The sequence below is a fragment of the Gorilla gorilla genome, chromosome 1 (genome assembly GCF_029281585.2).
Source record: "Gorilla gorilla gorilla isolate KB3781 chromosome 1, NHGRI_mGorGor1-v2.1_pri, whole genome shotgun sequence".
NCBI lineage: Eukaryota > Metazoa > Chordata > Mammalia > Primates > Hominidae > Gorilla > Gorilla gorilla.
The window spans coordinates 137,886,853-137,900,677 of NC_073224.2; the positions used below are offsets into that span (position 1 = coordinate 137,886,853).

The 13,825-nt window shown below is 33.9% G+C and overlaps 1 protein-coding gene across 1 annotated transcript in view; it reads left to right on the forward strand.

Moving 5' to 3' along the window:
• Window positions 1–10,032: 10,032 nt before the first annotated feature.
• The window catches only part of OLFM3 (olfactomedin 3), a 200,253-nt gene continuing 196,460 nt past the window's right edge, over window positions 10,033–13,825 (forward strand). The window contains exon 1 of the mRNA XM_004026218.5: window positions 10,033–10,512. Coding sequence (XP_004026267.1) covers window positions 10,444–10,512 — 69 coding nt within the window. The 5' untranslated portion in view covers window positions 10,033–10,443. The remainder of the gene's footprint in view (window positions 10,513–13,825) is intronic.

The following is a 13,825-nucleotide window of genomic DNA, read 5'->3' on the forward strand; positions in this document are numbered from 1 at the left end:
CAGAGTTTTATGAGTCAATAATTTATTCAATAATTAATCTTGTATAGCACTGAATATATATCTCTTTATACAATATTTAATTTTTATGTATTAATGCCTGTTTTTTTAACATGAGTCTATAATTCTTAAATGTTGTATTGCATTGTAGCTCTATTTTTAGTTTTGTGAGGAACCTCCAAACTACTCTCCATAGTAGTTGTGCTAATTTACATTCCCACCAACAGTGTAGGAGGATTCCCTTTTTTCTACAACCTCACCAGCATTTGTTATTGTCAAGATTTGGAATCAACCTAAGTGTCCATCAACAGACAAATGGATAAGGATAATGTGGTACATATATACCATGGACTACTATTCAGCCATAAAAAATAATGAGATTCTGTCATTTGCAACAATATGGATGGAACTGGAGGTCATTATGTTAAGTGAAATAAGCCAGGCACAGAAAGACAAACATATCACATTCTCACTTATTTGTGGAATCTAAGTCAAGACAATAGAACTCGTGGAAATACAGAAAAAAGAATGGTTACGAGAGGCTGGGAAGGGTAGTGTGAGGGGTAGGGGAGACGAGGGGTTGATTAGTGGGTACCAAGAAAAATAAAAAGAATGTATAAAACCTAGTATTTGATGGCACAAGGAGATTGTGGCCAATAATAATTTAATTGCACATTAATAAACAGCTAAAAGAGTATAATTGGATTGTTCATAACATAAAGGATAAATGCCTGAAGAGATGAATAATAAATTTTTCATGATATGATTATTATACATTGCTTGCGTATACCAAAATATCTTATTTACCCCATAAATATGTACACCTATTATGTACCCACAAAAGGTAAAAATAAAAAAAATGTTGAGGTCTTTGTATCATCCACAACATAATGCTCTGTACAGAATAGACGCTTAAATAAGTAGTGATTTGATTTGCTTATTTAATTAATGCCCACAATGTCTAAAAATCCATCCAGGTACAATTCATATCCAGAAACAAAATCTGTTAAATAATTACCGAATTATCCAGGGTTCAAAAAATAATACAAACATATCTTAATTCTTTTCATCAAGTTTATATGAAGTAGAACTCAGGAACCATGGATGCCTCCTCGGCTCACTTTTTCTTAATACAGTTTAGTCTTTTTAAAATTCACTTTGCTCTTCCTCCATCTCCATCCCTGGAAAGCCTGCAGGACCCCTTAGGGCTGACTATAAACCAGTGGTTTTCAACTTCATTTTTGCTCTGCCCAGGAGAAGAATAAATTAAGTTTAAATTCCTCTTAACAACTGTAATTAAGCACTAAGAAATAAGATTTTGTTGTATAATGTGAAGCTTCAGAAGGGCCACAAAATATTATACAGTATAAATTTTTTCTTCCCTCCAAAACCAACTTTTGCTCTCTTCCAGGCAATAACATCTCCCTTAACCTCTGTCAGATGACCTTTTTCAGAGGTCTAGGGTTACTAGGAATTCCAGATCATCTTACTATAGTGTCAGGGAAAGAGATGATCAGAAGCTGGTCATAAAAGCCCCTGTGAAGACTGTTCTATTTTGATTTCACCCTCACTTACAGATGTTTAGCACTTAAACATCTCTACTCAAATTAAGAAGAGGGGGAGTGGGGACAGGGCTCTTACTTAGGCAAAAAACCTGGAATTCTAATTTGTGTTCCCCTAGCCCTGTGAGGTCAGAGGCTCCAATAAGTTTCTCAGTCTTTAGGTAGCTTCTTCTGAAGATGATAGCCACTCTTAATGGAAAAGAGGTCCTAAAACCCAGGCTGTCTTCTTATTTCTCTGCTCTCTCAGACCTTGATTCCATATTTCATCACTGACATTGCTGTTATCCAATGCCTTCAAGCAGTTGTATTTACATATTCTTTCTGGTTCTTAAAGTCATTCTCAGAAAGAGACTTGGTCCAAATTATTTAGCCTTGCATTACTAGAAGCACAAGTCCTTTGTAATATTGGTGTTTATTTGTAAATATATATATGTATTTAAATATATATTTGTAAATATACATATTTAAATATATATATTTAACTTAATTTCTTACTAATTTTTACTAAATTGTTTTAGTAAAAAAAAGCTGCATGTACTGCCAAAGTATATGCAAATCAAAATCCACCTTTAAAATACAACTCAGCTAGGTTAGTGATTGGTAAGGGAAACATGGGTATTTTTAAATGAGTGTGCGAAATAATCCCTTTTGTTATATAATTTCAAATATGGCTGCCCTCAGTTTCTTCCCTCCCTGTATGCACATGGCTGTGCTTTACATTGAGAGATAAAGTCCAATTATTTTTCTCTTACATCTGGTCTTGTTTTAGTTACTTGCTTAAGAAAAAAAAAAGCGATATCAATACTTGCCTTCTTATTTTTTATTTTAATTTTTTTTGAGACAGGGACTCACTCTGTTGCTCTGTTGCCTAGGCCAGAGTTCAGTGGTAAGACCACAGCTCACTGCAGCCTGGACCTCCTGGGCTCAGGTGATCCTCCCACCTGAACCTCCCGAGTAGCTGGGACTACAGCCGTGTGCCAACACGCCTGGCTAATTTTTTTATTTTTGCATTTTTTGTAGAGATGGGGTTTCACTGTTATTAAGCTGGTCTTGAACTCCTGGGCTCAAGTGATCTGTCCACCTCAGCCTCCTAAAGTGCTGGGATTGCAGGTGTGAGCCACCATGCCCGGCCATGAATTCTGAGTGTAGGTCATAATGTGATTTTTCAGTATAAGTCATAAGAATTCTCGCAGTTTCTGCCTAGGTCTTTTAGAATACTAGCTCTTAAGATGCTCTCTGAAAACCTAGCTGCCATATTGTAAGACATTCAAGCAACACAGAAAGATGACACAGAGGTGATCCACTCAATAATGCCACCTGGGCTCCTAGCTTACAACCAGTGTCAACCGTAGCCATGGGAGTGAGCCATCTTGAATATCTAGTCAAGTATAGCCTTCTATCTGACTGTAACTATATACGAAATCTTAAGTAAGAAATTGTAGCAAAATTATGACCATTAATAATATATTTTTATTTTAAACTATTAAATTTTGGAATGGTTAGTTATAGAGCAATTGATAACTTAAATATCCTCAAAAGCTTTACAATCAAGTGAAGAAAGACACAAAAGTAGATTTTAATAATCAAGCATAGTAAATACAATAATGAAAGCATACACAAGACATTAGAAAACATGATGAGAAGAGACACCTTGAGGGAGGGTACCAAGGGTCAAATAAAGAGAAGAGATGGCATTTAAAGTGAAATTCAAATGCAGAATAAGAACTTTTTAGGCAAAAGAAGAACTATTGATCTCACAGTAAAATAGCGTTAAAAGACGTACAATTACCAAACATTTGCTGGATTCCAATTGTTAGTTGACAATGGTTAGAAGTGAGACTGGATTGGAAGGCAGGGGCCATATCATGCAAAAGTCTGCATGAACCATTTTAAGTACTCCACACTTGATCACGCAGAAGTTAGGAAGCCATTGAAGGCCTTTAATCTGAGACCAATATGATAAAATTAGTCTTTAAATCAATTAAGTCCTTTGTGGCAAACAAATTGCAAGTTGAAAATAGAAGTAAAAACAAACAAACAAAAAAACAAAAACTGGTGGCAAGGCAAGGAAATAAACCATTTTAATACTTCAAATGACATTAATAAGATCCTGACCTAGGTGTATGTGGAGCAATAGGATAGATTTAGAGATATTCTAGAGATAAAATTAACAGTATTGTTGATCCATTGAATGAAGAGATAAAATGAGGGAGAATTTAAGTGTGATTTCCATGCTTCGTGCTTTGCAATGGGGAGAAAATTGTGTCACAAACTAATATGATTTAGGAAAGATATTCATTTGAAATACTGAGTTTGCGATGGAAGAAATTACATAGTGACATCTAGTAAATCTTGGGTATATAAATATTCATGAAGAAATTAAGGTTGAAAAATTCAATCATTCATTCATTTATTGATGAAATCATTATTATGTGACTGCTAGGTGCTGGACACTGTTCTAGATGCTTGAATTAAGGTAGAACACCCTACAGACAAAGACCCTTCATAGAATACATTTTAATAAGAGAAACAGACATTAAATAAATGACATAAACATAAATAGAGAATAATTGGGGTATTATTTTTGATAGGGTATTTAGGAGAGGTAGGGGATCTAGATGAAAATGGCTTAAAAGCAGGCAGGAAGAAAAGTCACCATGAAAGAGAGTAGAAGAGCAGCAGGCAGGAAATGAAATCCTGGCAGTCCTCTGACAGGTCACAGACATTAGGAAATGAATCAAAGGCAATTTTCATCTACATAATGAAAGATGAAGAGTTGCTCAAGGAGTTTATATTACATGCTTAGTTATTCTTATTTTTATTCTAAAATAACTAGGTCTCTCAATGATAAATTATAGATGAAACCAAAATAAGGAACAGCATTTTTTAACATAATGGAATATCTCTGAAAAGCTGAGGAAGTATAAAATATATGAGAAAAAGTACAGTTGGCCCTTGGACAACTGAAGTTGGTAGTACACAGATACATTTATACACAGATGTTTTTCAATAAATATATTGGAAACATTTTTGTAAATTTGCAACAATTTAAAAAATTCAGACCAACTGCATAGCCTAGAAAAATTGACAGAGTTAAGAAAAAATGAGCTATGTCATGAGTGCATAAAATATATGTAGATACTAGCCTATTTTATCATTTACTATGATGAAATATAAACAAATTATTAAAAAGTTAAAATTTATCAAAACTTGCACAAACAGACTGTAAGTGGTGCCATTTGTAATAGCAAGAAATATAAACAATATAAAGATGCAATATTAAATCATAACTGCATTAATTTAACTGTATTACATATTGTACTACTGTAATAATGTTGTAGCCACCTCCTATTGCTATTGCAGTGAGCTCAAGAGTTTCCAGTATCCACTTGACACTAATCTCCAGTGAGCCTTTTGTCTATCTAGTAAATTGCATGTCACAGTGAAAAGTGACTCTTGTGGTTCTCGTGTACTTTTCATAATGTTTAGTAAAACACTCTATACAATACCCTTGAATAACATTATGGCATTTGTATGAAGTGCCACTAGCAATGCTGGAAGTCCTTCCAAGAAGCAAAGAAAATTCATGACATTGCAAGAAAACATTGTACCATAGCTTGAGGTCTGAAGCAGTGGCTGCCCATTATTTTAACATAAATGAACTCAATGTAAGGACGATTATAAAAACAAGAAAAGGAAATGTTTGAAGCCATCATTGCAGCTATGTCAGCAAGCACATATTTTGCCAAATAACTTTTTTGTACATATAAGGTTTCCTGTAAGAAAGGCATACCTATAGACTCTAATGTGATTCCAGAAAAAGCGAAGTTATTATATAACAGTTTGAAGCAAAAGAAAGGTGAAGGATCTAAAGCTAAACAATATAATGCCAGCAAAAGATGGTTTGATAAGGTTGGAAAGAGGTTTGGCTTGAAAAAAAAAATTCAGGATAACAAGAGAAGCAGCTTCTGTTGACCAAGAAGCAACAGACAACTTTCCAGACACCCTTAAGAAAATTATTGAGAGAAAAGGATATTTTCCTGAGCCAGTTTTTAACACAGACAAAAATGCCCTGCTCTGGGGGAAAAATTGCCACAAAGGACATTTATTAATAAGGAAGGGAAGGGAACACTGGGATTTAAGGCAGGAAAGGATAAGCTAACTCTACCGTTGTGTGCAAATGCAGTCGGGTTTATGATCAGGTCTGCCTTTATTTATAAAGCTGCTAACCACATAGCCTTGAAAGGAAAACATAAACACCAGCTGCCAGTCTTTTGGTTGTGCACCAAGAGGACCGGGGCAATGAGAATCCCTTTTATGGACTGGTTCCATCGATGCCTTGCCCCTGAAGACAGGAAGTACCTTGTCAGTAAGGACTGCTTTTTAAAAAGTTCTCTTGATATCGAACAATGTCCCTGGTCACCAAGAACCCCAAAAGTTTAACACTGAAAACATCCAAGTGGTCCACTTGCTCCCAAACATGTCTCTTTTTCAGCCATTAGGTTAGGGGATCATAAGGACCTTTAAGTCTCCGTTACACATGTACTCTATAGAAAGGATTTTCAACATTATCGAAGAGAACTTCCATAGAGAGAACTTGATCAAAGTTTAGAAGGCTTATACCATTAAAGATGCCATTGTTGTTATAGAAAAAGCTTTGAAGGCCATCAAGCACACAACAAGAAATTCCTGCTGGAGAAAACTGTGTCCAGATATTGTTCATGACTTCACAGGATTTACGACAGAGACAATTAAGGAAACCGTGAAAGATACTATAGATATGGCAAAAGAAAGTAAGGGGTAAAAGGTTTCAAGGTGTGAATCTTAAAGAAATTCAAGAGCTAATAGGTACCGCATCAGAGGAATTAAAAGAAGGTGACTTGATGGAGATGAGTACCTCCAAACCAATGCCAAGACAATGAGGAGGAAGACATAGAAGACACAGTGCCAGAAAACAAATTGACATTAGACAATCTAGTGGAAAGATTCCAATTATTCCAGACTACTTTTGACTTCTTTTGTGACATGGACACTTCTATGATATGGGCACTGAAATAAAAGCAAATGATGAAAGAAAGATCAGTACTACATAGTCAACCTATTAAAAATAAACATGTTTAGAGAAAATAGTAAAAAGTCAACAGAAATTACAATGTATTTCTGTAAACTTACGCTAATAGTGCCTGCATCTCCTGTCTCCCTTCCCATCTCTTACATCTTTTCTGCCTCTGCCACCCCTGAGACAGCAAGATCAACCCATCCTCTTCTTCCTCTTCCTCAGTCTACTCAACATCATGATGACAAGGATGAGGATGGTTATGACTATTGAATTTCACTTAATCAATGGTAAATATATTCTCTCATTATTTTCTTAATCACATTTTTTCTCTAGTTTTATCGTAAGAATGCAGTATATAACACATATAACACAAAAAATGCATTAACTATTTATGTTATCATAAGGTTTTGGGTCAAGAGTAGGCTATTAGTAGTTAAATTCGGGGGAGTCAAAAATTATTTTTAAATTTTCAACTATGCAGAGGGTCAACACTGCTAATACCTACATTATTCAAAGGTCAACTGTATATCATACAGTCTCTTATCAAAAGAAAATTAAATGCATAAGACATTTAGCTAACACTATAATCAAATATAGAATTAAGAACTTTTGTAACATAAGGCACAAATGTTTTAAAAATTTGTATCATTTGTTCTAGGTGTTGTATTGTACCACAACTTCATATAAGCTTAAGAAGGCCAACTTTGACTAGATACATAAATATCAAATACTTTGTTATGCATGCATTCAAAAATGCAAGATTTCTAAATCGGTTATGTATAATTTTGTTATGTTATATATAATTATGTATAATTTTGTTTTCAGTTAACTACAGTTACAAATCTGAAGTGACAGTAAAAACAAAAGCAAAAAGATGCACCATTTATTACTTTTAGTAGAACTCTTTTAACTAGCTAATGCAAGACACAAGATACAAAGAACTACTTGGAATTTCTTTCTTGCAATGAGAAATGCTCCATGGATTGCAATGTATGAATAAGATATGATGTTACCTACAATGTTGTTAAATTGATTGTATGGAAATATATTATAGGAGGGTTTTATTTCTAAACAAATGACTAACTAAAACCAATAGTTATCTTTAAGAGAAGCTATGCAACTGTATTGTTTTATTTTAGAAGAGAGATAGGGGAAGTAGTAGAGTATTGGTGAATTTATACTGTTTAGATTACAGCTTGTGTTTTTCAGTGGCATGTTTAATACAGCTTTGATTCATTACTGAACCTGATTATTCTCTACAAATGACTAAGCTTCTCTTATGGAAAATATGTTGTAAGTTTGCTAAGATCATCTGTTTTCGTTTGTAACATAATTACCATATATTACTTATTTTGGATCTCTAAATATTATCATCTTCTTCCATCACATTTTTTTGACAAGATTTCATAGAATTAGAATTTGCCTTCTTATTAACTTCTTGTTACAAATGACATTCCAGTGCCATAAAAAAGGAGAGTTAAAGAGAAAAAAAACTGTGCCCACGTAAAAGTTTTGGTACAGTCACTAATATTGTAAACCATGTATGAGATCAGAATAATTCCGTTTCCAGAAAAAAACATTATTTTCATTATAAGAATATCTGTTTATCTTGAAGTGATAAAATTGATATTATTATATTTTCATATTACTGTGTGTGTCTGTTAAATACAACTTCCTCTACTCAAACAAGTATAATGTACTACTGTCTGCTAATTGAGAGGTAGAGATATAAAAAAGATGGTAGAAGATTTCTTGGGAAGAGGGAAAAGCATGTGTAAATACAAATAACAAAAAAATGTATTTAGAGAATGGATAATAAAAATGTATTATTATAATCATTCAGCCAACACACCTCTGCAAATTCATTTTCAATCTGCACAGTCATGTGAAATATTTAAAAATGGATGCAGAATTTTCAACAATTTCTATGTGTGATTTTTTAAAAATTATGCTGATTTTATCCTACATAGATAGATAAGTATGTAGATGTTGATAGGTAGAAAAGTTTAGGTTAAGAAACAAATGTAAAAAGAAAAAAACTCTGACAAATATGTTCTAGGAAGTTACCCCAGAGAGTGGTACAACTCTATAGTTTTATCTATTTCCTCAAAATAATGGAAACTTCTAAATATGGTTATGGCTGTTAAGATTATTAAATTAACACCATTATAAGTAATTTCACTTTCTTTCTATGATTTTGCAATCTCTATTTTGTATGATCCACTCCTTCAAAAAGAATTATCAGATGTAGTGAACTTCATGCCATTTATGTTTATAGAAAATAAAGACCTCAAGTAACTATACACACATTTATAATATTAGGATTAAAACAGATGCAATATGATGTAAATTCTTGGGGACAATAACTTTCAAATGCATTTGAGTCCTAATTGAGATTTCTTATATTTAAAAATAGGATATATTTTCAGTGAAAGGTTGATGGAGATTTCATACTCGGTATGTGTCTGATATCTCAATTCATTGTCTTTTAAATGTCGAAGTAAAAGGAAGCAGTGTCCACAGACCCAGTCTATATATTTTAACCCTTAGGAATTATAATTTCTAGAAAAATCAATAGAAGATGGAAATATTAAAGGCATAATTGTACGAGAGGGATGTTTCAGGGTGGCTACCAACTTCTTCCTTTTTATATTATTGAGAACACTTTTTCCATATTCAAAGAAATGAAATTGCTCCAGTAAGTTGAATGATGCAGGGTAAGAGAGTTTGCCATTTACCCTTTCTTTGCTTTTGTGAAGCAGCTATTCTGCCTTTTCTTGAGCCCTAGATTACAGAAGTGTTTGAAAGCTTAGAAATAAACACTCTTCCCATCCCGCTATCCATCTATCAGTGAATTCTTCTTCAAGTAAAAACACAAGTCAGACTGATGGAAAAACTATATTTCCAAGTATGGCTGTGCATATGGGGGGGGATATTTCAGTTGGGGGATCACTAATGGAATATACCATTTATAACTAAAAGAAGAATATAAGCCTTTTATTTATGCATAGTGTTTTAGATGACCAAATCCCTAGATAGATAGATACACATTAATACCTAACCAAAACATATAACTTTAATAAGCTATTCATAAATGACTGCACATATCTATAAATTACCACATTCATCTATCAATAACAGCTGAAAATCGTGTGCCTTGGATGACAAACACACACTGATAGTCTGCACTGCAAACTTTGTTTAAAGCACTAAATACAATATCAAGTCCTCTGTCAATGACAGCAGAAGGTTCTAGTGCACTATTTGTTTCATAATCCTGTATTTAGCTGACTCTTTACTTCTCTGCAGCTCAAGTTGCCGGCAAATGCTGAACTGGAGCACGAGAGTCAATCCTTGTTTGGTTAACAAATTCCCCGCAAAATATCCCCCCGAAACCCCCAGGAGCTGTAGTGATGTCATATCCGTTGTCCAGGTCTCCACACCTCTCTCAGCAGTTACTCCCTTTATCTATTCCTTGGGTCAAAACTTTTGAGGTGGGCTAGCTATATAGCAGCGGGGGAGAGGGTAAACTGGGGCGCGCGGGTTGGAGGCGCTTCAGCACCGCGGCCAGCGCCCACTGCAGCCCAACCCACTCTCTTGAGCTCCCGGACTCCTAGCACTGAGAATGCCTGCGGAATGATCGCCCCCCAGGGCGGCTGCCGCCGCTGCCGCTGCTGCTGTTATTGCTACTGCTGCTGCCGCCGCCTCTGCTTCCAGTCGGCTCTGACTGGCAGGCAGAAAGTGCAACTGACGAGGGAAAGGTCTCTGCAGTGAGTGGAGAGCCTACATAAAAGAGAGTAAAGAGGGGCAAAAACCCAGATCAGAATGCAGGCGACGTCCAACCTTCTCAACCTCCTGCTGCTGTCTTTGCTTGCCGGATTAGATCCTTCTAAGGTATGAACAATATTTTGAGTCTTGTTTGAAATAAATGTGCAATATGTAACAAACCTAACAGAAATGCAAATAAATATGTCAAAAACGGGACGAGAGACAGCTCTTTCAGCTACCTTATGGTGTCTGGCGTATCCCCACTGCTTGGAAGATAACAAGGTGAACTACCGGAGGAATAGCTCCTCAAGGTAGAGTCCTACTGAGCGGGGGGAGGGACTAGGAGAAAATATAATGTGCATGGGCAGCGGGCAATGCGGCTCTCCGGGGAATTTAGCTTATTCCGTGTCCAACTGCTTAATGCTCTCTTTTGAAGTCGGACGGGTAATGCAAAGGAGTTTGCAGTAGAAACAATGCAATTTATAAACATGTATTAGGACATGGTGAACCGTTTCTTTGTTGAAAGCAGGGAAGCGTTTTCCAGCTGATCCTGGTCAATAATACTCCCATCGCAGACGTGCTGCGGTTTGTGTCCAAAACATTCGGGATGCTGCTTGTAAAACACATGGCAGAGCAGCAGAGCTATACTCTCTGCCATGGCTGAGAGGCGTTGGTGAAAGGAGCTTGTGTTTGTTTCTTCCTTTTCATTAAGAAAATTAGGGGGCACTGAGGAAGTTCTGATTGTCAGTGTTAAGAAACAGGAAGTGAGAACCTTAACAAACTAAGGAGGGCAATAGGAAGGATGAGTTAACTCATAGACGTTGAACTCTGAAAATTATCTAGTACTGGCAATGAAAGTGAACGCTAAACTCCTTTGATAAAAAGACAGGAAAATATGGACAAATATTTTCAACAATGTCTGAGAAAAGTCTTGACGACAAAGTGAGATAATTTGAAAGCTTCAGCCTTCTAAGAAAATCATAATGACAGGGAATAAGAGATAAGCCACCTGGTGAAAAAGAGTAAGAGATACAATTTATTATTTTACTTATTTAACTGGCCAACAGCAATTTGACAATATAGGAAGAATGATTCCATGCTATAAAACTAATACAAGCTATATTTTGGAATATTATAAAGTTATTTTGAAAGCTTTACATCATGTGTGTAGTGTAGACAAATTAAGTTTCCTTTCATTACTGAATAGAACTAAGATGTAGCCAAGCATAATTTAATACTGTGGTTGTGATATTTGTAGGCCTAATATAGTATACAGTTAAAACTTAGAATCACGTCATATATATTTGTAATTATTTCTGTACTCTTTCATATTTAGAAGGACCTGATGAGAATAAACTCATTTTATTTTAAAGCTTTGATTGTACTGCTATTATTGATGTAAATGCTTCACTCTGTGTGAATGTCATCTTAATAATCTTAAAGGCATTTTTTATATACTAAGGTGTAGCTTTGAAGCATTTTATAGTTAGGAAAAAGTGTTGATTTTGTTTTTATATTTAATTTTTTTTCTTCTTGACTCTGCACCCTGTAGTGACACATTCTATCCACTGCCACTCTTTTTATATGATATTGTTTAAAACTTTTGAATACATTCCATATGATTTGGGAATATTCTTGGTAAAACATTTTCTAAAAGCAAAGTTAATCACTAAGTTGCTGCAGAAAAAGTCACTTGACTTAAAGTGAGTTTTATTTGTTTTTCTTTAAAATAAATTCAGAAATGTAGAGCTTCATTAACAATTTTGTGTGTGATTTGATTTGTCTGTTATCTTTGATGCATAAATATCTTCACTGCTTGCACCCCTTTCTTTCCAAAATTAAATATGTAGATAATTTTCTGTTAAATATGAAGACATTTTTAAAATAAGCAATGCATCTTTGGTCAATATAATCTTTTCTAGTTTTGGTGAGTTTATTTGTGTGTATTCAATGCTATAAAACTTTTTACTTTCTTCAGAATGAGCTGTGGATATTTGCTACAAATGAGCTGAAAAATCCAGGGAAGGCATACATTAACTTTTCAAACTGTCCTTCTCAGCTTCCACATACTGCAATACAGTGTGCAAAGAAAAAAAGATGATTTTTTTAAAAAACGATATTTGTTCTATATCATAGACATTACAGAGAATATTAAAACTTTCAAAACAAGTAATTTTAATGTTGTAAAAAGTTTTAGGACTTTTAGACAAAACATTGCTTTAAAAAATGAAGAGAAGCTACTTTTGTATTAATATTATATATTTATATTTATATAATATATATTTATATTGCTCCCCCCAAAAAATTACAGATGGCACCATTGTTTCCTCAAAAGAATTGTCAATTAGATTATAAACTAAGAATTTTGTAAAATTTTATTTTTTATTCTACTAGTTACTTAAGGGCTTAGATTTTAAAAGTCAGGATTCATAAAGCAAATTATATATGGCGAAATCAAAATTAAAAATCCAATAATATAGTACTACAAAAAATACAGTTTTTGGACAAATAAGAAATAATTTGTGATAACACTTAAATGAACAGAAGCTAACCAACTGCCTTTTTACATACTAATACATTTGGAGTGATATGGGTCATCATCAAATTTTCAAATAATTTTAAGTATTATTCTATATTGTTATACTTTATTTTATATATGTATATAATATATATATACCTCACATGGATAAACAGAAACTGGCAAAATGGGAAAGCTCTTAAAATTGAATAGATTTTTTTTTAGGCATAGGATTTTCCATATATCAAATACTGGAAATCTACATCTTAGAAAGTACTTCTTATATATTAGTTTACCTGAAGACAACTGGGTGTTCTAACAACAGTGCCAATTCTATTTCATGGAAGACTATATAATGTTTACATTTATAATGCTGTGTGTGTCTTTTTTTTTTTTTTTTTCTGTCGCTGAAGCTTACAGGTCTTATATGGCATTTTATAAAGTGCTTAAGTATCGCCATCTTATGGTAAGATAAGTTACTTGAAAGTCAATATTGTTTTTAGATTTTTAAAAATGGCCAAGATTCATTGTTCATAGACTGAGCTTAGTTTCAGCATGTACTTAGTTTCTTTTCTCTCATTTACTGTATCAAAAAATTGGCAAGGTTGGTATTCTCCTCCAACAAAGGACGGCAATTCACACTAATTAATTATTTGTATTTTTATAGGGACAGATGATCAATTTTTCTTTTAGGAAATTTGTTTGAAATACTTTCTATTAATTAAAGTATAATTACTAAGTTTCCAGTTCTTTTTAGAAAAACTCAGATGTATATCACTGCCTATTTTAAGAGATGTCAATTAATTTCATTTGTAATGGAGTGTTTGAATTATAGACAACATGCCAAATCATCATTCTATAAGCAAAATTTCAAACACTGAAAGCCTGTAGGAATTCAATTATTGCTCAATTTTACAGGGA